The following is a 21,829-nucleotide window of genomic DNA, read 5'->3' as shown; positions in this document are numbered from 1 at the left end:
AATTGAATTAAAAGGTGTGACTAACCATTTTAACCGTAGCTAACATTCTAGCTGTATAATCCGGTTTAAATCTTTAGTTTTGTTGGCTGGAACTGGTTTAAAAATCTCACAGACACAGCGCACGAGTTAGTCATGTGGTCATAGTTTGGGCAACAATTACAACCTAGTTAGTGTTCAGGTATGTGCGTTGTGGCTTGTTTAGTCACTTCCGTTACGGGCCCTTCCTGTATTTCTATGGCACACCGCTATTATGCTACTATGGTGAAGAAGCCAATGACTAACAATATTCATAAATCAAGCCTTGGCTGCTGAAATCGAACACCGTAACGTCACCGACAAGCAATTAACGTACGTGAGTTTATTGGAGAGCTTGAGAGACGTGCGGCACGATTTAATTAATATTCATGAGCCCGGCCTTTGACGTAGTCAAATTCTGGGCGGGGTTTTCTCCAGCTTGCCCACCTGGACAGGAGATCTGTGTTTCACTTTCCAAAGGGTAAATCCTCGGGAACACGTTCAGGTGAGGGGAAAAATATAAATATTTTACTCAATTTAGATTATTATATAGCCTAACGGGTTTCTGTTTCGTTTGCTCTGCGCTATTTTATTGGAGAAAATTGCTTAAAATGAGTTTTAACGATGCTAAGAGTTTGATATAGGCTAAAAGTAGATATGAGATACCTATTTAAGAAATGTTTTATATCATGTTATTTGTGAAAAACGTTGGATCGTAAGCCTATGCATTACAATACATTCTGTACTCTTTCCTTTGGGAAAAGTAAGCAATGTTGGTCTGTTCTGAGGTAAATACACATGCTTACATTCATTCATTTCTATCTATCACTGTATTTCGAGATATTGAGCACAATTTTTTTTTTTTTTTTTTAATAGTATATTCTTACATATATGGTTTTAATTGACATTTGCAGAACCTTAGTTACAGCATATCTTGTATATAGGGTTATTCAGTTACATTATGGGTCTTTGTAGATTAAGAAAGTTGTTGATGTCACAGTATGGATCCTTCAGATCAGCATATTGTAGCAGAGGAAAAGTGAATCCCTCTGAACTGTACAGCTGCTTTTATTTACAGCCCTCATTTAATTTTTGCATGATCTTCAAATGCAAACATGAGCTGATGAATTTATCTTGTATAATGAATTAAATGTCCTACTTGTTTATATCTGAATTCAAGTATCTGTTACATAGGGAAGAGTAGTTTTCTTTCTTAGCCTGCGGACATGTTAACCTGCTCGCTTACCAGCTTGGCCCTTGGGCTAGATAAATAGTTGTCTTAGTTCAGAGAGTGTGTTTTATCTCTAATCTAGCCAAACATCTCTCCCTCCCCCACCCTCCTTAGTGAACATGGACAGACCTGGTTAAATAGCAATATTGAGAACTCAAATGCAACTTGTAAAAACATTAGTGCTTTCCCCTCTTAAGTCACACAAAAATATCCTTAAAGTCTTGGATTGTGTAGTTTACACAGCAGATCTTGACTCTGTTTTTGTGTGTAAGACCCGGGCTTTGTTGTTTATTGATGTACAACCCAACAAGACAGCAGGATGACGGCTCTGTGTGAGTCGTTCTGTTGTTTCTGACTGTGGTCTTGTCTCAGCTTGTCAGGAATTTTAAGCTGAAGTCTCCCCTGTTCTGTAATCACACATCCCTCCTCCACCCTAGTTCTCTGTCTGTCACTCCCTCTGATTTTGTGTAGCCTATGTAAACCTGTACTTACTTACATCAAAAACAGAATGTTTAACCCTTGTTTTATGTATTCTTTATATCTGTAATGCTATATAAAACATTTAACCTAACAAATCAATAATAAAAATAGTGGTAAAACTTTACAATAAGGTCTGATTTGTAGTTAATACATTAGCAAACATGAACTGACAATGCACTAGCGATATGGGTTTTTTTTTAAAGCATTTATTAATCTTTGTTAATGTTAGTTATGGTAACACTTTACAATATGGTCCCATTAGTTAACGTTAGTTAATGCCATAATAACTAACAATGAGCAATACATTCGTTACAGTATTTATTAGTCTTTGTTAAACAATTGTTAATAAAAATACAACTGTTCATTGTTTGTTCATGTTAGCTGCGCTTCATTAAATAATATTAACAGATACAACCTTTGATTTAAATAATAAATCAGTAAATGTTGAAATTAACTACGATTTTTAAATGCTTTAGAAGTATTATTCATTGATACTTCATGTTAACTAATGTAGTTTTCTAATGTTAACAAATGAGACCTTATTGTAAAGTGCCACCAATAAAGTATAAGAACATACATTTCAAGCAAAACATAAAAAAAGGTTTGTTTTCAAATCATAAAATAATTCATATGCTGTTTGGAATGAAGAAAAAAGTATTGTAACACTGAATCACATGAATAGTCTTCTGGATCAGACTATATCATGTGCCTGTGGTGGTTTGTAACTGTGTTTGTCTGTGATTGGATTGCAGGCAGAATCATGGCCACTACCGTAGCCAACTCCTGGGAGCTCAGCATCCAGGTGGACCAGCGCGAGGGAGATGAGGGCATGAAGTTTAAATTGCGGGTCAAGGGGGATCTCCACGTCGGGGGTCTCATGCTCAAACTTGTAGAGAAGATCAGTGAGTAATTTACAGACTTCTCTGTTGGAGAACCAGCACATGAGTATGAACACGAATTGGTGTAGCTTTTCATTTCTTAAACAACCATGTAGGAAGACACATCATGGCCATATTCCAGGATGACAATGTCAAGATTCATCAGGCTCAAATTTGTGAAAGAATGGTTGGGAGGGAGTTTGCTACTTTAATGCAAATTCAATATTTTCATTTGGATTTAAAAGAAGTTCTGAGTGCAATTCTGAAAAGCTTTTTAAGAACACGTCCAAAGCTCTTCAAAGTAAGAATAGTGTTTTGTAAGGATGGGTTGAAAAAAGCAGTCAGAGTTAATGTGAAACCCTTGTTAAAAAAGAAACGAAGTAACGAAAAACTAAGTATTCTGGATGATCCATTCAAGTGCAGTTCTAGAGTCCTAAACACTGGTTGAAATGTGCAGGTACGCCCATGTTTGCCTTACGTATCTTTGTATAGCCTCATGCTCAGAGCTATTGTTCTTTGACTCAGGCGTTGTTTGCCGACGCAGGGTCTGAAGTTCACTGTGTAACTGTGTTAGCCAGAGAGACGTTAGCAAAACATCCTGATTTCCTCTACAGACTCATCAGGCGACCCAGTTGATAATACTATGCTTTGCCATGTAGCTCTTTAATTGTAAATGGTCATTCTTGAATCCATTTGAACACAATATGTTTATAGTCAACGTAATAGGTATATTACAGTACAGGCACCCCAGAATTCATCTAGTAGGTGAGTCAGATGATGATCAGTGTGGAGGATGAAGGAAATGTGAGTAAAAGAAGAATCATCAAAGTGTAAATGAATTTGTCGTGTCATCATTGCCTCATGTTTGTATTGCTCTGTGGCAACTGGTCTGGTTTATGTCATGGTTGTAGTTTAACTACACATTAAACCACTCCACATAAAATTCTTTCATAATAATTTCCTCAAAGTCCTATACTAACGTGCGCAAAGTAAAATAAAAATAAAAAAAGCAAATAACAGTATTATTTTAGTATTATTTATATACTATTATTGTATATCCTTTTTTTCAGTTTTCATTTTAATTTAAGTTTTAATAATTTTGTTGTGTACTGTTTGTTAATTTCTTTTAAAATTATTTATAGCTTTAATTTATTTTTCAACTTAAATTTTTTAAGGTAAAATGTTTCATCTTATATTTGTATTTTTTTTATTTCAACTTTGTCAATGATTTTTAATAGTTTTAGTTAGCAATAACATTACTCACAATTAAACGATTATATATACTAACCTGTTTAAGCTAAAAGTTCATTTGAAATTGGTGTTTTATGGCTTTACATCAACTTTTCCACACAAACCCAATAAGTACTCAAATCAATCCAATGTTTTCCAGTCACACTTTATTTGGTTACACCCTATTTGGTAACACTTTATTTTACAGTGTCCTTGTTACAGAGTAATTACTTAATTAATTATTTAGTAGTAGACATTGTAATAACATATGTAATTAACATGTAACTAAGTTATGGAACAGCCTGTACTTACAGATTGTAATTACGCACATGTAATAGGCAGCTACTGTTACACATATGTAATAAGCCGAGTTGGTTACATGCGTGTTACAGACTTGGTACAGTGTAATTATATAAGAAAGTACTTAGTACTAAACAATGTAACACAAGTACTTAGGCTACTAAGGTCGGGAAAAGCCTGCAGTTACACATGGTAATTTTGTACGTTCTGTAGCATTACACATATGTAACATAAAATAAAGTGTATCAAGATTGTACTTAAGTGCACTTCATGTATATACATACCTTATCCATCTTAATTAGCCCACTAGTTTACAGCTTAAATACATGCAGTAGTTTCTTAATTACATTAAAATTACAGAATGTTACACAGGTATAAGCTACGTAAAATAAAGTGTATCTAGAATGTACTTAAGTGTCATTTGTGTATACATACCTTATCCATCTGTGCCTTAGTTTGATTTAAACTCACTAGTTCACAGCTTAAATACATGCAGTAGCTTCCTAATTACATTAAAATGACATAATATTACACAGGGATAAGCTACGTAAAATAAAGTGTATCTAGAATGTACTTAAGTGTACTTTGTGTATACATACCTTGTCCATCTCTGCCTTAGTTTGATTTAAACTCACTAGTTCACAGCTTATATACATGCAGTAGCTTCCTAATTACATTGCAATTACATAATATTACACAGGGATAAGCTACGTAAAATAAAGTGTATCAAGATTGTACTTAAGTGTACTTCATGTGTATCTATAAACCTCATCCATCTCGGCTTGTTACATATGTGTAACAGTAGCTACCTATTACATGTGCGTAATTACAATCTGTAAGTACAGGCTGTTCCATAACTTAGTTACATGTTAATTACATTTTGTTACATGTTATTACAACGTCTACTACTAAGTAATTAAGTGTGCTTGCTGAAAGCAGCACACTTATTGTTCTTCTTAAGTTTTTTTCTTCTTATTATTATTCCCGGGAGATAAATTTTGGCCAGCTCCTGCGCCTAGGCCCTTTGAGACAGAGACACCGTTCCAACTTTAAAACGTACGGTCAGTACCGGTGTAAGTTGCTCGCGAAGATGACATCACGAGTCCATGTCGTTCGTCCGCCATAGTGGATTGAACAGAAAGCGAAACAAAATTTTCACAGGTCACAAATTTGGTCCGAACTTTACGAAACTGGACGTCCATGATCCTTGGACCAAGCCTCACAAAAGTTACTAGAAGGATTTTTGATTTTCGGAAGCGTTTGGCCGTCACAGCCAAACGAAATCAGCAGCGTAGTCGCCAAAACAGGAAGTAGTTCATATTTCAGGAACGCTGTCACGTATCGAAACCAAACTTTGTACATTAACTCGAGACTCCAATGTGAGGATGTACAAGATAAAAAAAAAAACATTCCAAAATTTTACATCATTTGGCAAACCCCCCCCCAGCTATTTGGCCAGCTCCTACGCCTAGGCCCTTTGAGACAGAGACACCGTTCCAACTTTAAAACGTCCGGTCAGTACCGGTGTAAGTTGCTCGCGAAGATGACATCACAAGTCCATGTCGTTCGTCCGCCATAGTGGATTGAACAGAAAGCGAAACTAAATTTTCACAGGTCCGAACTTTGGTCCGAACTTTACGAAACTGGACGTACATGATCCTTGGACCAAGCCTCACAAAAGTTACTAGAAGGATTTTTAATTTTTGGAAGCGTTTGCCCGTCACAGCCAAACGAAATCAGCGGCGTAGTCGCCAAACAGGAAGTCGTCCATATCTCAGGAACTCTGTCACGTATCGAAACCAAATTTTGTCTGTGGCTGTGTTTGTGCGCATGGGAAATATGCTGCGCATAACAATAGAAAACAAGGAAAAACGCGCAGTCACATGCTCAAACAATCAACAACGTCGCTCTAGAGGTGCGTTGTGGACTGCGAAGTGGACTTCACAGGGTTTTCCGCCATCTTAAGTGAGATTCCAATCCGAAGGGAGCGAACATGTTCAGTTCGAAGGGCACTGCGCACGGCATAGGGAATAAGGGAACATCGATACATCACTTCACAGGAAGTGGAGAGCGATGATCACCCAACTGTCATTTCGCGCACCACGTACGTCATCACCAGTCAGAACGGTCATAACTAACGATGGAGGAGTTTACGTATGTGTGTAACTTAAGTATTCACATATTTCGCCATTGTTATACAAATGACAGTATTTTTAACGGTTATTGTTGTGAATATTACATATACTACTTTTGATGATTATAATTTACCTCAGTGAATGCAGCCAGCTTAGCTAGTTTGTGAAGTAAAGTGATTTTATTTTAGGTAGTTGTAAAATAGTGCAATATAATTGTAAATATATAATATAATAATAAAAATTAAAATATGAATGTAGTCCTATATATATTTATGTTATATCATAATCTGCGCTACTGTCGTTGACTTTCTTTGATGACGTTTGCAGGGCGTTTCAAATGAGCGGTTATTGTCAGTGAAGTCCACTTCAACTTATATACCGTGCTCAGGGAGTAGGGGAGCAGTGAACACTGCGTATGGACCCTGTCGAATGGAACACACCTTAGATGTGTAAAAACAAGTGGAAAGCGCGAGCGCGCCACTCTCTCCTTTCCACAAGCGCTTGCTGTCCCGTGGCGTCTGTCGTTGCTATGCAACCATGAACTGCGCTCTCCATGATGACAAGGAAGTATCAGCAAAAGATTAATTGATTTCTAGCCCTTGCATTAGTTTTACTACTAGATATATTTATGGAGATGAAAAATAATAAGGCGCCCTGTACAGCTATGATCAGCTGTTCGGCTGAACATTCAATGTTGTTACGCTGCAAGCTGATCAGTTGGTTCGTTGCTGCCGCGCTCTATCACTCGCACACCATAAACAGCAAATTGTTTTTGTTTTTTAATGTTTCAATTTAGTGATTAAAATGACATAATTTGGAAGCGGATAATTTCTTCACAAACAGCTCATTATGACTCAATGTTAGAATGCTGCACCTACACTCGATAGTGTGAATAAGATCAGCGCAACGCAGACCACTGCATTGACAGCGTGAAACATGATCTGTCTACGGCCAGGGCTCAGCGGAAGACAGAAAATGATGGTCCAGCGCTGATTGAGGAATTAAATTCGAAAATAAAAGACAGTTTGACATCTTTTTTCTCGCATCTGTGAATTTATTTTTTAATCATTTGCTCTGAGATGAAGCGAATATATTTGTGCGGGAATTTCTCGCACTATAAAAGCTAACCTTCCGGGAATGGTTTAAATTATGCGCAGTCCCCACATTCCCGCACCAAAATTCAAGCCCTGAAATGGCAGCAGGATGTGTAACTCTAGCATATGGCGCAGATGTCATATAAAGTTAGGCAAGGCCAAACAGCGTTATCCATGTTGTTGCGATTGCATCGCTAGAATAAGCTAATAGTGAAACTGATAGCGTTTTTCATTTAATTACAATATGAGGACTGACGGTAGGCTATAAAAATCAGCGTTTCTGTGTAGGTGATGACAACCATCTTGACAGCAGCAATCAAAGCATCGCTAATTACGGTAGACCTTAATTTGAGATAGTAAATTTGTTCCTAATCAAAGGGAACACTCAACCACAGAACAGCTGGGTGAGTTTTGTATTGGCTTATTGGATACAGTAAATTAAGACTGTCAACTTCTTTTCAATACTATTTCATCACCCAAAACACTCCCACTCTCTGCTGTATATTCATAACCAATTATTTCAAAACCAACAACCAAGCCACATAAACAATGCCATTGGCACTAGTCTACATTGCAGACATGTCTCTTAATGCACATAACTTTTCACCTTTTTGCACAATCTTGAAAAAAGTACTATTGTTGAAATTCTCAGATCAAGCAAACTTCAACGCACCCTTATCCACTACCTGCTAACGTTAGTGCACTGCACCCGAGCAAGCACACTTTGCAGTTCCCCCGGAAACGCATTTTTCTAGTTAATTAAGTAATTACTCTGTAACACGGACACCGTAAAATAAAGTGTTACCATTAGGGTTTGGTTTAGAGTTAGTTGCATGTAATTATGCATAATTTACAGTTATTACTATCGTTACTACATGTAATGTGTAACTTGTTACTTCTTACTATAGTAATAACAGCAAATATGTTTTGTATAGGTGCTGTGATGAAGTAAAAAGATATGTTTTGTGACAGTGACTGTCTGCTTCGTCAAAATATCATATTACTATAGTTGTGTCCCAATTCAGAGGCTGTGGGCTTTGAAGGATGCAGCCTTTGACACAGCTTATGGATGGGAGAATGTGCAATGCACAATATGGCGAAATAAGTCCCGCCTAGAAACAGCTATATAAACAGTCATGATTTCTGAGATTTTTGTGATAACATAAACCGATTATGACTGTGCTTCTTATGACTACACATGTGCATTGGCTGGTCATGATTTGAGTGTTTAGAAACAAAATTTATGAGACAGTTGTTGTCAGATTTCATTGGTGATTTCAAATATGAAATGTAATTGTAATTCAGTTTTGGAGAATTTGATGTTTCCCCATTCAAAGAGATAGGAGCTGTACTTTCTACTTTCAAATAGCTGCCAGAGAGGCGTTTCAAAAATGGCCATTGAGTGAAATGACTTTAATGCCTTAAAGGGACTTCACCTCCGTGTACTAGGTCTTAAAAGGTTTATGTTATTACAAAAATCTGTTTTACTATGGAATTGCTTGTGGGTTTTTTTAACTTTTGGAGCCCTACTGTTGTGCTCTATATGTGTGTGTGGAGATAAATGGCATCAGAGCATTGTCTCAGGCTCATGTTCTCACAGTTTGACATTCTCTGTGTCAGAGGCTCCTCAGGACTGGTCCGATCATGCCATCTGGTGGGAGCAGAAGAGCTGCTGGCTGCTGAAGACACACTGGACTCTGGATAAATATGGAGTCCAGTCGGACGCTGACCTGCGATACACTCCACAACACAAACCCCTGTGTATCCAGCTGCCCAACATGAAGACCATCAAGCTCCCGGTTACCTTCTCTGGTGTGGTCTTCAGAGCCGTGGCTGAGATCTGCAAAGCACTCAGTAAGAACAAGTGCAAAGGAAAATAATGTATTTGCTATATTATAAAATATTATTAATATAGTATTACATTGCAATTGCTTACAAAAGCTTACATGAAAAAGAAATCGGGTTAATTTGGGATAATTGGGATTTTATTTTACAGTCATTTCCATGACAAAAGGGTCCAAATTTACCCTAATTCACCTATTTTTCAATATTTTGTAAAATGTATGAATGTGCTGTAATACTAATTCAGGTTTGTGTCATTTAGATACCACATTATATCATATGGACAATCATTAAAAACAAACATTTATGATTAACACTTTTGATTGAACCTGATACTAGAACTGGAATTGCCAAATTGAACTGCAAATGTGGCACAGAAGCACTTCTGAAGTGGCAATTAGGTGTTTTTACGCAACTGTTTAATGCTGCTCAGAGGTGGCATAAATGCATTTACACAACAATTTTAATTGTTATACTAGGGGCTGAGGTGGGTCAGAGCAGGCATACTTTAGTTTGACTTTAATGCAGCATTGCGTCTTTTACACAGAATTTCGAGAGACTCAGCTGAATGAAGATGCCTCTATACAACTAAATTTGAAACTTTTAAAAATAGACACTAATACATTTAAAACTAAAAAAATTGTTTAAAAATACCTTTTTTACATGAAAGAAATGCTGAGTAATTAATTTTTCCATTATTTCTTTCTCTACATTAGTTGATTCTTTACTAAACTGTGTATGTTTTCATTCTTTGTTCTCAGACATTAGAAGATCTGAAGAACTATCTCTTCTGAAACCAGTAGATGAACCAAAGAAGAAAAAGAAAAAAGACAAGGGTGCAGAATCAGCCATTGATGAGATATTGAACATGGACATCGCCAGCGGAATGGCAGGAGGTATTTATTTGCTGTACATGGCCATGAGGATTTTGCTTTTTGTGTAATTCTTTTATTACAATGAAAAAACAAGCATCAAAAAAAAAAAAAAAAAGAACCACTTAATCATAACCATTAACATACAAATATACAAAACAATAAAACATTCATTCAGATAAATATACATTCTTAGTCTGTTAACCATACATTATTTTTTCTTCAAATAAATAAATAAAAACTAGGTAAATAAAGTTCATTTTAACTAAATGTACAGTGATTAAGTAAGCATTATGCATTTAGGCTTCCAGATAAAAATCTTATTATAAAATAAAAAATATTTTTATAAATGAATATTTCCTTTTGGACAAGTTTGAAATGCTTTAATGCATTTTTTTATTCTAGAAAATACTGTGGATTGCTTCTGGATAGTTATCAACAGTTTGGATAAACATGTAAGTCTTAAACAAATAATAATTTACAAGTTTACATTTATACTTTCTACAGGAGGACTTGGTCTGTACAGTAAAACGATGACTCCGACCTATGACCCTGAGAGCGGCTCTCCTGCGTCTTCCACCAGTCTGTGGTTCGGAGAGAGTCCCCTGACGGCCAGCCAGCCCAACCTTCCACCGGAGGAACTGGCCAAACTCTACAAGCCTCTCACTGTGGATGATAAAGCAGCCATTAATGCTGGGTAAGAGGAAGACACAGACAGGCACATTTGCATTACCATTCAAAAGTCTCTTACATTCACAAAGGCTGCGTTTATTTGATCAAAAATACAGTAAAACAGTAATATTGTGAAATATTATTACAATTTAAAATGTATTCCTGTGATGCAAAGCTGAATTTTCAGCATCATTACTCCAGTCTTCAGTGTCACATGATCCTTCAGAAATCATTCTAATATGATGATTTACTGCTCAAGATACATTTAGATTATTTTCAATGTTTAAAACTGTTGTGCTGCTTAATATTTTGTCGAAACCAATACATATTTTTTTTCAGAAATCTTTGATGAGTAGAAGGTTCAAAAGAACATTTATTTGACATAAAAATCTTTTGTAACATTTTAAATGTCTTTACTGTCACTTTTGATTCAATTTAGTAAGGATGCATTAAATTACTGAATTAGATTTTTGAATGATAGGTTTTGACCCCTGACCCTTTGTCTCCAAGAATAGAGATTCCTTCAATATCTTTATTAATAGATCTTCATACTTCAGTTCATAACACAGGTAGTTTTGTTTCTAAAATCTGATTGGACATTCATTCCAAAGCGTTCAGTGCCATTACAATATCCACACACCTGTGATTTAATAGTTACAACTATAACTCTATGTATACATCATTTTTTTATTTTTTTTATTCAACATTTATTTTAGCATATTGCTGTTTCTACTGTTTTAGTCAAGATATATTTCACCTCATTCCCAAAAACAATCATTTACTATGGTAAAATCACAGTAGCACACGCTTTGAATAATGAATTGCCTTAAAGTTGTGATAGTCGTTTCTTCCCTCTTGTGACGTTTATCCAAGCAAAAATGAAGGACAGGACTTGCTTTTGTCTATTGGGAATTGATTGGATTGTTGGATGGTTGTGGTTTGCTATTGGTGGATCTCATGCGAGTGACAGGTTGCCCCGCCCTCACGCCAGTAAACACATCATCAGAAAAGAGAAGAGATGTTGCTGCAAGAGGGAGGGGAAGTTATTCTGTTTACGAGGCACATGCATTTAAAATAATGTGCACTATTACAGTTTTTCTCAATTGCTAAAACACTAAAACCCATTGGCTGAATAAAGTTCTCAGTCGCCTGAACTCATTTAGCTAATTGTGCAGTCTGTTGTCAATACCTTAAACCATTTCACATGGTAAAACACAATTTGCAGATCTCACTTAGACTTTTCAGCAAAAACGCTAAACACATTCTGCACTCTAATGCACATGTCATCCATACTGGTAAACACAAGTGGCAACAATCAAATACAAATAGAGAGCACACGATTCAATCGAGTCATTGATTGAACACAACCACTCAAAATTGATTTAACCTGTTTCAAATGATGCCCAAAGACAAGAAGAAGCACACTGATCACGTTTACTCCTTTGATTTTTGTCCCTTTTAGTATTGTCTACTGTAGTACAGTGCATTATATGCTGTATACTGTACAATGAACACATTGTATGTCCCTGAACATTGTGCTTTCCATTTGTTAACAGTACTGACTGCTCAATAGATTTTGACTGGTTGCAGGTTCGTATCAACAAAGAACAAGAATTACAGTATCACAGAGACAAAGGACAAGTTTGTGAGATGCAGGGTACAGTACTGTAAAAATAGGGGTACAAGGAGGAGGAAGAAAGAAAAAATTGCAAAGAGCAAAGCAGAGTAATAACTTCTGATCAATTTTGAGCTACTATGATAGAACATGTTTTCGTTCATCAAAAGACAATGACGGAAAAATATGAAATTTGGGTAACACTTTATTTTACAGTGTCCTTGTTACATAGGTTACATGTACTTACCATAGTAATAACAGTAAATTATGCATAATTTCATGCAACTAACCCTCAACCAAATCCTAATCCTACCCTAACCCTATAGTAAGTACATGTAGTTAATTAATATTACTCAGTACTTACATGTATAATTACACTGTAACAATGACACCTTAAAATAAAGTGTAACCGAAATTTGTTTTGAGATTAAAAATGTATTTCTCCCTGAACTTTTTGATGGTACAGTAAGGTGTCACGGGTAAGTCTACAAACAGAATAGCAGTCCATAGATATCTTTCAAGAACTATATGTTTTGAACAATGTGTTTTCTATTTTTTGGTGTATTGTTTACTGACTGCTTGATAGTGTAAATCATTTTGATCACTTTGTCTATGATTTGAGAGCAGTGTTTGATTTTGAACACAGGTAAAACTGTTTTGAGGCGAAAGTTTCATTTTGCAAGAGGAGTCAGAGGTTTTGTGAATAGTGCTTGAAGATGAGGTGTTGTGTTTAACGTTTTCAGAAAATGGAGCAAGGTTTCAGAAAGTGTGTTTTAGCAATTGAAAACTGTATTAAAACCCTTGGGCAACATAAAAAAATAAATAAGAATTGTCATGTTGACTAATATATTGCTGTATTTATTGATCAGTTTTTGTGAATTTGTGTATTCTAACTGAGACGTTGATCTGCAGGTGGCTGGATTCCTCTCGCTCGCTGATGGAACAGGGAATCCAGGAAAATGACAGACTCCTGCTGCGATTCAAGTACCACTGCTTCTTTGACCTCAACCCAAAGGTGAGACACCAACTATTCTTTAAATTATGCCACATTATATTAAAGAGGACCTATTATGCTTTTTTACATGTTCAACTTTCTTTAATGTGTAATGTTGCTGTTTGAGCATGAAAAAGTTCTGCAAAGTTACAAAACACAAAGTCACTCCGATGGGAGTTATTCTCTATATCAGTGAGCACTGTTTCTGAACTCCCTGAAATGCCTCCATTGTAGTCTTGAGTTTTCTTCCGGGAACAAGGGAACTTCCTCGTTTAAAGGAACACACCGACTTTTTGGGACTTTAGCTTATTCACCGTATTCCCCAGAGTTAGATAAGTCCATACATACCCTTCTCATCTCGGTGCGTGCCGTAACTCTGTCTGACGCACCCACCGCTAGCATAGCTTAGCACAAAGAATGGAGGTAAACGGCTCCAGCTAGCATACTGCTCCCAATAAGTGACAAAATAACGCAAACATTTTCCTAGCCATTTATTTGTCTTTGTGCTAAGCTAGGCTAGCGGTGGGTGCGTCAGACAGAGTTACGCACAGAGATGAGAAGGGTATGTATGGACTTATCTAACTCTGAGGGATGAATAAGCTAAAGTCCCAAAAAGTCGGCGTGTTCCTTTAAATAATAATCCGTCCAAAGCATATGCAAAAAAAGGGGGAGGCCTGGTTGAGTAGAGTCAGTAGTGTGTTGAAACTCAAGGTTATGGTAAGGAGCTTTGCGATTGGTCAACCACTCAAAGCGGTTGACCAATCACATTCACAACACACTGGTCCAGCAGCCAGTCAGAGCACATTGCACTATTCAAAAGGAGGGGCTTCATGTAGACTGGAACTAAAACAGAGCATTACTGACAGACTGGGAAGAGAGGAGCTGCAACAATGTTAAATATGTGAAAAATAATGTTTTTGAAAATTCAAGCATAACAACCTACTCCACAAACAAAATCAAGACTTTGTAAAAGGCATAATATGGCATCTTTGAGATGTGACTCATATGTTTATGGATGATAACGTTAGATGGCCCGATATGTCTAAATGAGCTTTTTCTTCTCGTAGTATGATGCTGTGAGAATCACACAGTTGTATGAACAGGCCCGCTGGGCGATATTGCTGGAGGAGATCGACTGCACTGAAGAAGAGATGCTCATGTTTGCATCCCTGCAGGTACAGGACGACTGTTCTCAGTTCACCAGCTAACAGGGAACAACCTCAGAACTTTGGCTAACATTCTGGAAAAGTTCTCTCAAAGTTATGAGCAAACTTTAATAGAACATTCATTCAGAGTTATCTGGTCTTTAAAAATGTTCTCAAAATCTTTGCACAAAAACGTATTATAGATCATTCATGGGACTTTTTTTTCTAAACCGTTTTAATTGGATGTTCATCTTACATTTTTTAAAAGTTACTACTTTTACAATTTTTAGTTACTACTGTTTAACTACTGTTTTACTAGTTACTACTGAATGTTTAAGAGAACATTCAAAAGTAACGTTCCCATAATGTTTGCAAAATGATAAAATGGTATGTTCCCTTAATGTTTGAGAAAAAAAAAAATCTGATGTAACATTTCCATAACTAAATGAGGATGTTAGCAAAACGTTCTTAGAACATATTTTTTTGTTTCTGTTCATTATTTTATTTCAGATTTATTCCAGAATATTTATTCCAGTTCCAGAAAGCAAGAAAAGTTATTTAGACATTCGTTGGCTCCAGTATTATTTTAGTATAATTGAGATACTATTATAGTTTTTATTAATATTTTGTAGTAGTTTTTGTTTATAATTTCTGTTTTCATTTTAATATTAGTTAGTTTTAGTAAATTTTTTTTTTTTTTTGACATTTTTATTTTAATGTCTCTGAAGTTTTTTTAAAAAAAAATTTTTATTTTAGTAAAAGTTAAGCTAAAGGAAAATAAGAAATGTTGGGGGAAAAAAAGTTTGTTTTTAAATTTTGGAAAGTAAAGTAAAAGTAAAGTAAAAAAAAAAATCCAGTAACAAGGTTTTTTATGGCTTTAGTTTTTGTTAACTATAATAAAACATCATCTGACAAGTATGCTCTAACATATAGTATTTAGTGTCATGACTTATCTTAAATGGTTTTGAGTTACAGTGAATTCTTTAGTGTCGTCCTTTCTCGCCTGAAGCTATGAGATAACTTACTTTGAGGACAAAGGATGTGACATTCCACAACACAAAACAGCATTCAGTTACGCAGTTTTGTGCTGGTAATCTATATCTATGATCAGTGTGAGATGGGAAATCTGGCTAACTGTGTCACTGTGGGCTCAGGTCAGGTGGTAATTGGGGCAGGAAAATCTGTTTTGAATGCAGGATGATGGGAGACATGCCTGAACAACAAAAAAAGACAGAATATTAGATGACAGAATAATGCTTGCACAGACAAGCATTCTCCCACCTTTTCCTCCCTTTTTAGCACATTATTTGTTGCTAAAATTATGTGCATTGAAACTACAAGGTTTTTTCTGTAATGTTAGCATGTAGTAAAGTTTGTAATCTACTTCATTAGTTATAGAGAACTCGCCATTAAAACTCTATTTATATTCATTCATAGGTGAAATGTATCATTTTGTCAGTGTCTTCTGAGTCTTGAACTCCGTTATTGACTGACCAAAATGAGTTTTGGGTGCTAGTTTTTGCAATTCATCTTAATTGGCGTTTCAAATGTAAAATACTTGAATCTTTTCTAGTATCACATCTGTAAACTGACCTTGTCAACGGAGCCACTGACTAATTTCAATGAACCAGAGATTGATGAAGTCGAGGCTGCGCTCTCAAACTTAGAGTCTACCCTGGAAGGACGGAACGCTGATAAGATCCTGGTATCTGTGATTTTCATGACATTATGATTAGATTTTCTTCATAAGGATGTTAGCTTTATGACTGATATTAGGTTGCCTGGTATAATAGCCAGTTTATTATATCTGGAATGAATCTGGCTGATATTTAAGGTACTTTATATACATTATTTTGGGGTCAGTAAGATTTTTTTAAGAAATTATAACTTTTATTCAGCAAGGATGCATTAAATTGATCAAAAGTGACAGTAAAGACATTTATGGTATAAAAGTGTTTGATATCAAATAAATGCTGGTTTTCAAAACTTTCTATTCATCAAAGAATCCTAAGAAAAATGTATCACCTTCCAAAAAAAATATTAGCATTGATAATAATAAGAAATGTTTCTTGAGTAGAAAATCATCATATTACAATGATTTCTGAAGGATCATGTGACACTGAAGACTGGAGTAATGATGCTGAAAATTCAGCTTTGAATCACATGAATAAATTACATTTTAAAATATATTCAAATAGAAAATAGTTATTTTAAATTGCAATAATAGTTTATAATATAACTGTTTTTGAGCAAATAAATGCAGCCTTTTCAAGACTTCTTCCAAAAAAACATTACAAATCTTACCATCTTATGAATATTAATTTGTGCTTTTCTTTCCAGGAAGATATCACTGATATTCCAAAGCTGGAAGATACACTTAAACTGTTTAGGTGAGTTTAAAGTTATCAAAATTGTTAGAGAAAAATAAATCAACTTACTATTTCAGTATAAAAGTCTTGGTTGTTACAGATTTCTCTTTGAAAGCAAAGCAAATTATTAAATAATCTTTTGAAAAATAGTTTATTTGACGTAAACAGACGATACATGATACAGACGATAATACTATGTTAATTAGATGCGTATCATGGTACTGAATGATAGCCTATTCCTATACCATGTTTCCATGTACAAAACAGAACTTTTTGTCAGTAAAACATTTTTTGTGTCTAGAACTGCAACAATCTGCAATAACTATACAGTGCATATTTACTTACCTGTTCATTTGTTTGCTCTACAGGCCCAAACGATTGACGTTAAAGCCGTATAAGGAGTACTGGTTTGTTTTTAGGGACACCACCATTTCTTATTTCAAAAACAAAGAGTCTGCCAATAAGGAGCCCATTGAGCAACTCCATCTACGAGGTGAGCGGCCAATCAGAGAGAAGATCATTCATTTTAATATAGCCAATGCATCAGCGGGATAATGCATATCATTAATCATACAGGATGTGAGGTCATTCCTGATGTCAACGTCACCGAGAGGAAGTTTGGCCTTAAGCTGTTACTGCCAGCAGCTGACGGAATGAACGAGGTTTATATTCGCTGTGACAATGTGAGTTTTATATTTGTGTTTTATATGTAGATTTTTGCACACGTCCTTTTGATTTTTTTATAAAGTGAACATTACGTATTGTTATTAATATTTCACAGTAAACATTTACTGACCTGAAGAAACGTACGTTACTTGATTATAATTTTTTTGAAAAATAATGTTAAATTGTCAAATATAACACATTAGGCTTTCGAGGAACGTTTATTGGTTAATTTCTCAATCATCATTTTAATTCATTACATTATATGTTTTGCTCCCTACGATTAAAACTTTTTATCATAAAACTAAGCTTCATATTATTAAGACGTTTTATGGGGGGAAACAGAGCGACAACTGAATTTTAAATGCATTTTTTGTAAGTAGTCTGTTACACTGATGTTGAAAAACTGAATTTCATCTTACTTTTTGGCCATAAAATAACAACAACACCAAATTGCATATTTCTGTTCAGTTTGGGTCTCTGAGGTAAAAAAAAAATCCTCCTCAAATGTGAGCTACATGTCACTATAAAAGTATCAGATATGATACAAAACATAAAACATGCAAACTTTTTTTGTTGTTGATTTTTAAAAAAATATAATGCATTAAATTGGTCAAAAGTGAAACAGTAAAGACATTTAAGGTACAAAAGGTTTTGATATCAAATAAATGCTGTTTTCTAGAACTTTCTATTCATTAAAGAATCCTGAAAAAAAAAATTCACACCTTCCACAAAAATATTAGCATTGATAATTCAATTCAATTCAAATTTATTTGTATAGCGCTTTTCACAATACATATTGTTTCAAAGCAGCTTTACAGAAAGTGCATTTCAGAAATGTACATAGAAAAATACAGTTAGTTAATCATGTATTAATTTAGGGCATAAACATATCGCCAGCGTCGAGTCGTCTCTTCACAGGCGTCGAGTCGTCTCTTCACAGGCTTCGAGTCGTCTCTGCACGGGTGTTGGGGCATCTGTAGTTTCCATGGGAGGCTGGATACAAACTGGAGCTGACGATCTGTATTTACCTCGGGACTATAATAACAATACATGTTTCTGAACAGCAAATCATCATATTAGAATGATTTCTGAAAGATCACGTGACACTGAAGACTGGAGTAATGATGCTGAAAATTCAGCTTTGCATCGCATGAATAAATTACATTTCAAAATATATTCAAATAGAAAAAAGTTATTTTACATTGTAATAATATTTCATAATATATATGCATAAAAAGTTTCAATAAACTACTTAAAAAAATAGATTTTTCTGACTATTATGTCATATGTCAGGCTTTACAGGGTTAAATTACAATCAGAAGGTTTATGAGCGTTTGCATTTATTTGTTTCTTCTGCTAAAACTAAATGAAAACAGGAAACGCAGTACGCCAAGTGGAAAGCTGCCTGTATTCTGGCCTCTAAAGGAAAGACGATGGCTTACAGCTCGTACCGCACCGAGGTGAAGAACATCCAGTCGTTCCTGCAGATGAAGAGTCTAGCGCCCCCTCCTGGCCAGGCAGCGCCTGACGTAGAGTCCATGGAGATGAATGCCGAGTGCTTCGTTTCTCCTCGATATGCAAAGAAGTACAAGACCAAACAGGTGAAATTACATCTCGACACAGAATGGCAGGATATGGCTCATTTTCACTATGACATAACATCATTGGCTATCTGAGATCTGTTACAATAATAGCAACATTTATATGTATTCTTCTTATTTTAGCTGACCACACGAATCTTGGAGGCCCATCACAATATATCCCAGCTTTCCCTCATGGAGGCTAAAATGCGTTTTATCCAAGCTTGGCAGTCCCTGCCAGAGTTTGGCATCAAGTACTATATCGTCAGGTAATTTTGCTGAACAACAGATTGATTTGTGCAATGCATTTTTAGGGACATACTAAGGCTGAGTTTGGTTTTGAACCCTTCAACCATGAATTATGATTAAGATTGTAGTTTTCTTTGAAGTTGTGGACTATAAGTGCTTTTTAGAGTTCAGTTTTTTGAGTTTACATCGAAATGTCTAGTCTTGTTTTCTGAAAAATGAAAATGGCCATTTAATGAGAGTTGTCTTTCAATTTCAAGGTTAAATTTTTTTTTTATTTTTTTTTCATTTAGTATTTCAATAATACTAAATGCATAGGACTATTCAAGTATTCATTTAGTATAGTCCACTTTTGACTTTCTGTTAATTTCATTATTCAAATATACAGATACTTCACAGCGGTTTATACAAATTATATAGTCACAGAATCATTCAAACACATGCTGAATATGATTTTTTTTTTACTAACAAAAATTAGTCATACAATTTCCGGTGTCAAGTACTTTTGCTGAACAACAGGTTGATTTGTGGCTGTTATTTCTCAGGGACATTTCTAGGGTTTTTGAGCCTTTAAACAAATTTTAGGTTTCTTTGACGTTGTGTACTCCTAACTAAGTGCTTTTTTCAGTTCAATTTTTACATTAGTTTACATTAACACATCATCAAAATGTACAAGTGCGTTTGCATATTTTTCTAACAAAAACAAAAATTTAATTGGGATTTAATAGTGTTGTCGCTCCATTTAAAGGTTCGATTGCAATTGTAACTTTGTTCTCACTGAGATGAAATGTCAACCGTCATTATAAGGTCCAATTTTAACTTTTTGTCAATTTCATAATCAAGCACTGATCATTTTTGGTGCTTGAAATGCAATATACAGATACTTCACATGCAGCTGTGAAAGTCTGTTTGAACAAACCATAGTCAATGAATCATTCAAACGCATGCTGAATAAGATTTGTTTCATAAATTAGACATAATAGTATCTTCAGGTAATTTTGCTGAACTTCAGATTGATTTGTGCCTGGCATTACTCAAGTCTGAATATGGTTTTTGGACCCTTCAACCATGAAATAAGATCAAAATCATTTCACTTTGTCTTTTGCATGCCACAGATTCAGAGGGAGCAAGAAAGATGAGCTCCTGGGGATTTCCTACAACAGGCTGATCCGCATCGACATGTCAACCGGTTTGCCTGTGACTACCTGGAGGTTCTCCAACATGAAACAATGGAACGTCAACTGGGAGATTAAACAGGTGAATAAAACAACCTTAGTGACCCGTGTGGCTGGTGCAAAGATGACTTTTTTTGAGTGTGTTTATTTGTGTTACAGGTTGCCATTGAGTTTGACCAGAGCGTGTCCATTGCGTTCTCCTGCCAGAGCTGCGACTGCAAAGTGGTTCACGAGTATATCGGAGGATACATTTTCCTTTCAACGCGCTCAAAAGACCAGAATGAAACATTAGATGAAGAACTCTTCCACAAACTCACAGGAGGACAAGACTGACCTCACATCAACACGTCGGGACTCTGACATGGCCCTTAGTGTTGCAGGAAAGCAATTTGTATAGTGTTTTTTTTTGTTGTTGTTTTTTTAAATCTGCCAAAGTCATTTTATATTTGTATTAAGACACAAGCCTTGTGCTCAAAAGAGAAAATAAATTGGATTATTCAATCTATATTTTTAATCTGAATACATTTGCTGACTCTTGACGTCTTTATTTTTGCATCTGAACAATATACATCATTTACTGTGCACATTTCCATACGTGAATTTGTGTTATAGACGTGATACAGTATGGTTACGGTGGGGTTTGGATTTAAATGAGTTGCTAGTTTACCATTGTAGGTTTCTTTGAAGTTGTGTTCTAATAAAGAGCTTTTGACAGTTCAGTTTTTGAATGTTAAATGAGTTTACATTAAACGGATGTTGGGGAAAGTTACTTTTAAAAGTAATTTACATTTATGCATTTGGCAGACACTTTTAGCCAAAGCGACTTACATTGCAAGATACACATTTACATTCTTAACAGTTCTTGCTTTCCCTGGGAATCAAACCCATTACCTTAGCGTTGCAAGCACCAACAGTCTACTGTCTGAGCTACAGGAAAGCTAATGGATTACAATATTGCATTACTTTTGCTATACTTTTTCTCACCTGGGCTGGGCTTGCTTGTTTGTTTTTTAATAACAACAAAAAAAGTTATATTTTTGGCAAATGTTAAGGCCCTTTCACAACAAAAGTGAAATGAGTAAGCATGAAGGAAATACATATTTACACCTGTACAGTAGAGGGCACCGCTCAAAGAAACCTTTCAGCCATTCTGGATTATACAGAAGGAAGTTCAACACTATTATTTCTAAATCTAATCTAAAGTAATTTTTGTTTATTAGTATGGTTGAATTATATCACTGAAGCTCAGCAGCAAAGACATTGGTTAATAAAGTGAGATTAAATACATGA

At 35.4% G+C, this 21,829-nt stretch overlaps 1 protein-coding gene across 1 annotated transcript; it reads left to right on the top strand.

The window, feature by feature from the left end:
• The first annotated feature begins 490 nt into the window (after nucleotides 1–490).
• On the top strand, nucleotides 491–21,257 carry fermt1 (FERM domain containing kindlin 1). Its single transcript, XM_084092166.1, has 15 exons — nucleotides 491–520; nucleotides 2,479–2,628; nucleotides 8,984–9,217; nucleotides 9,967–10,101; nucleotides 10,585–10,774; nucleotides 13,277–13,379; nucleotides 14,426–14,533; nucleotides 16,077–16,208; nucleotides 16,844–16,893; nucleotides 17,241–17,365; nucleotides 17,449–17,555; nucleotides 18,915–19,139; nucleotides 19,263–19,387; nucleotides 20,480–20,621; nucleotides 20,699–21,257. The coding sequence occupies exons 2-15, from the start codon at nucleotides 2,487–2,489 to the stop codon at nucleotides 20,870–20,872; spliced, it is 1,992 nt and encodes a 663-aa protein (XP_083948292.1). The 5' UTR covers nucleotides 491–520; nucleotides 2,479–2,486; the 3' UTR covers nucleotides 20,873–21,257.
• The last annotated feature ends 572 nt before the right edge of the window (nucleotides 21,258–21,829 follow it).

Source organism: Abramis brama (genome assembly GCF_963993115.1).
Source record: "Abramis brama genome assembly, chromosome: 18".
In the NCBI taxonomy this organism is placed as follows: domain Eukaryota; kingdom Metazoa; phylum Chordata; class Actinopteri; order Cypriniformes; family Leuciscidae; genus Abramis; species Abramis brama.
This window is presented reverse-complemented; position numbering and strand designations above follow the sequence as displayed.

Excerpts from the sequence above, each read along its gene's own strand:
- fermt1 (XM_084092166.1), top strand. The coding sequence starts at position 2,487 with ATGGCCACTACCGTAGCCAACTCCTGGGAGCTCAGCATCCAGGTGGAC. Across the intron at positions 13,380-14,425 it reads TCTTTGACCTCAACCCAAAG|TATGATGCTGTGAGAATCAC; the intron begins GTGAGACACCAA and ends TTCTTCTCGTAG. Across the intron at positions 14,534-16,076 it reads TCATGTTTGCATCCCTGCAG|TATCACATCTGTAAACTGAC; the intron begins GTACAGGACGAC and ends AATCTTTTCTAG.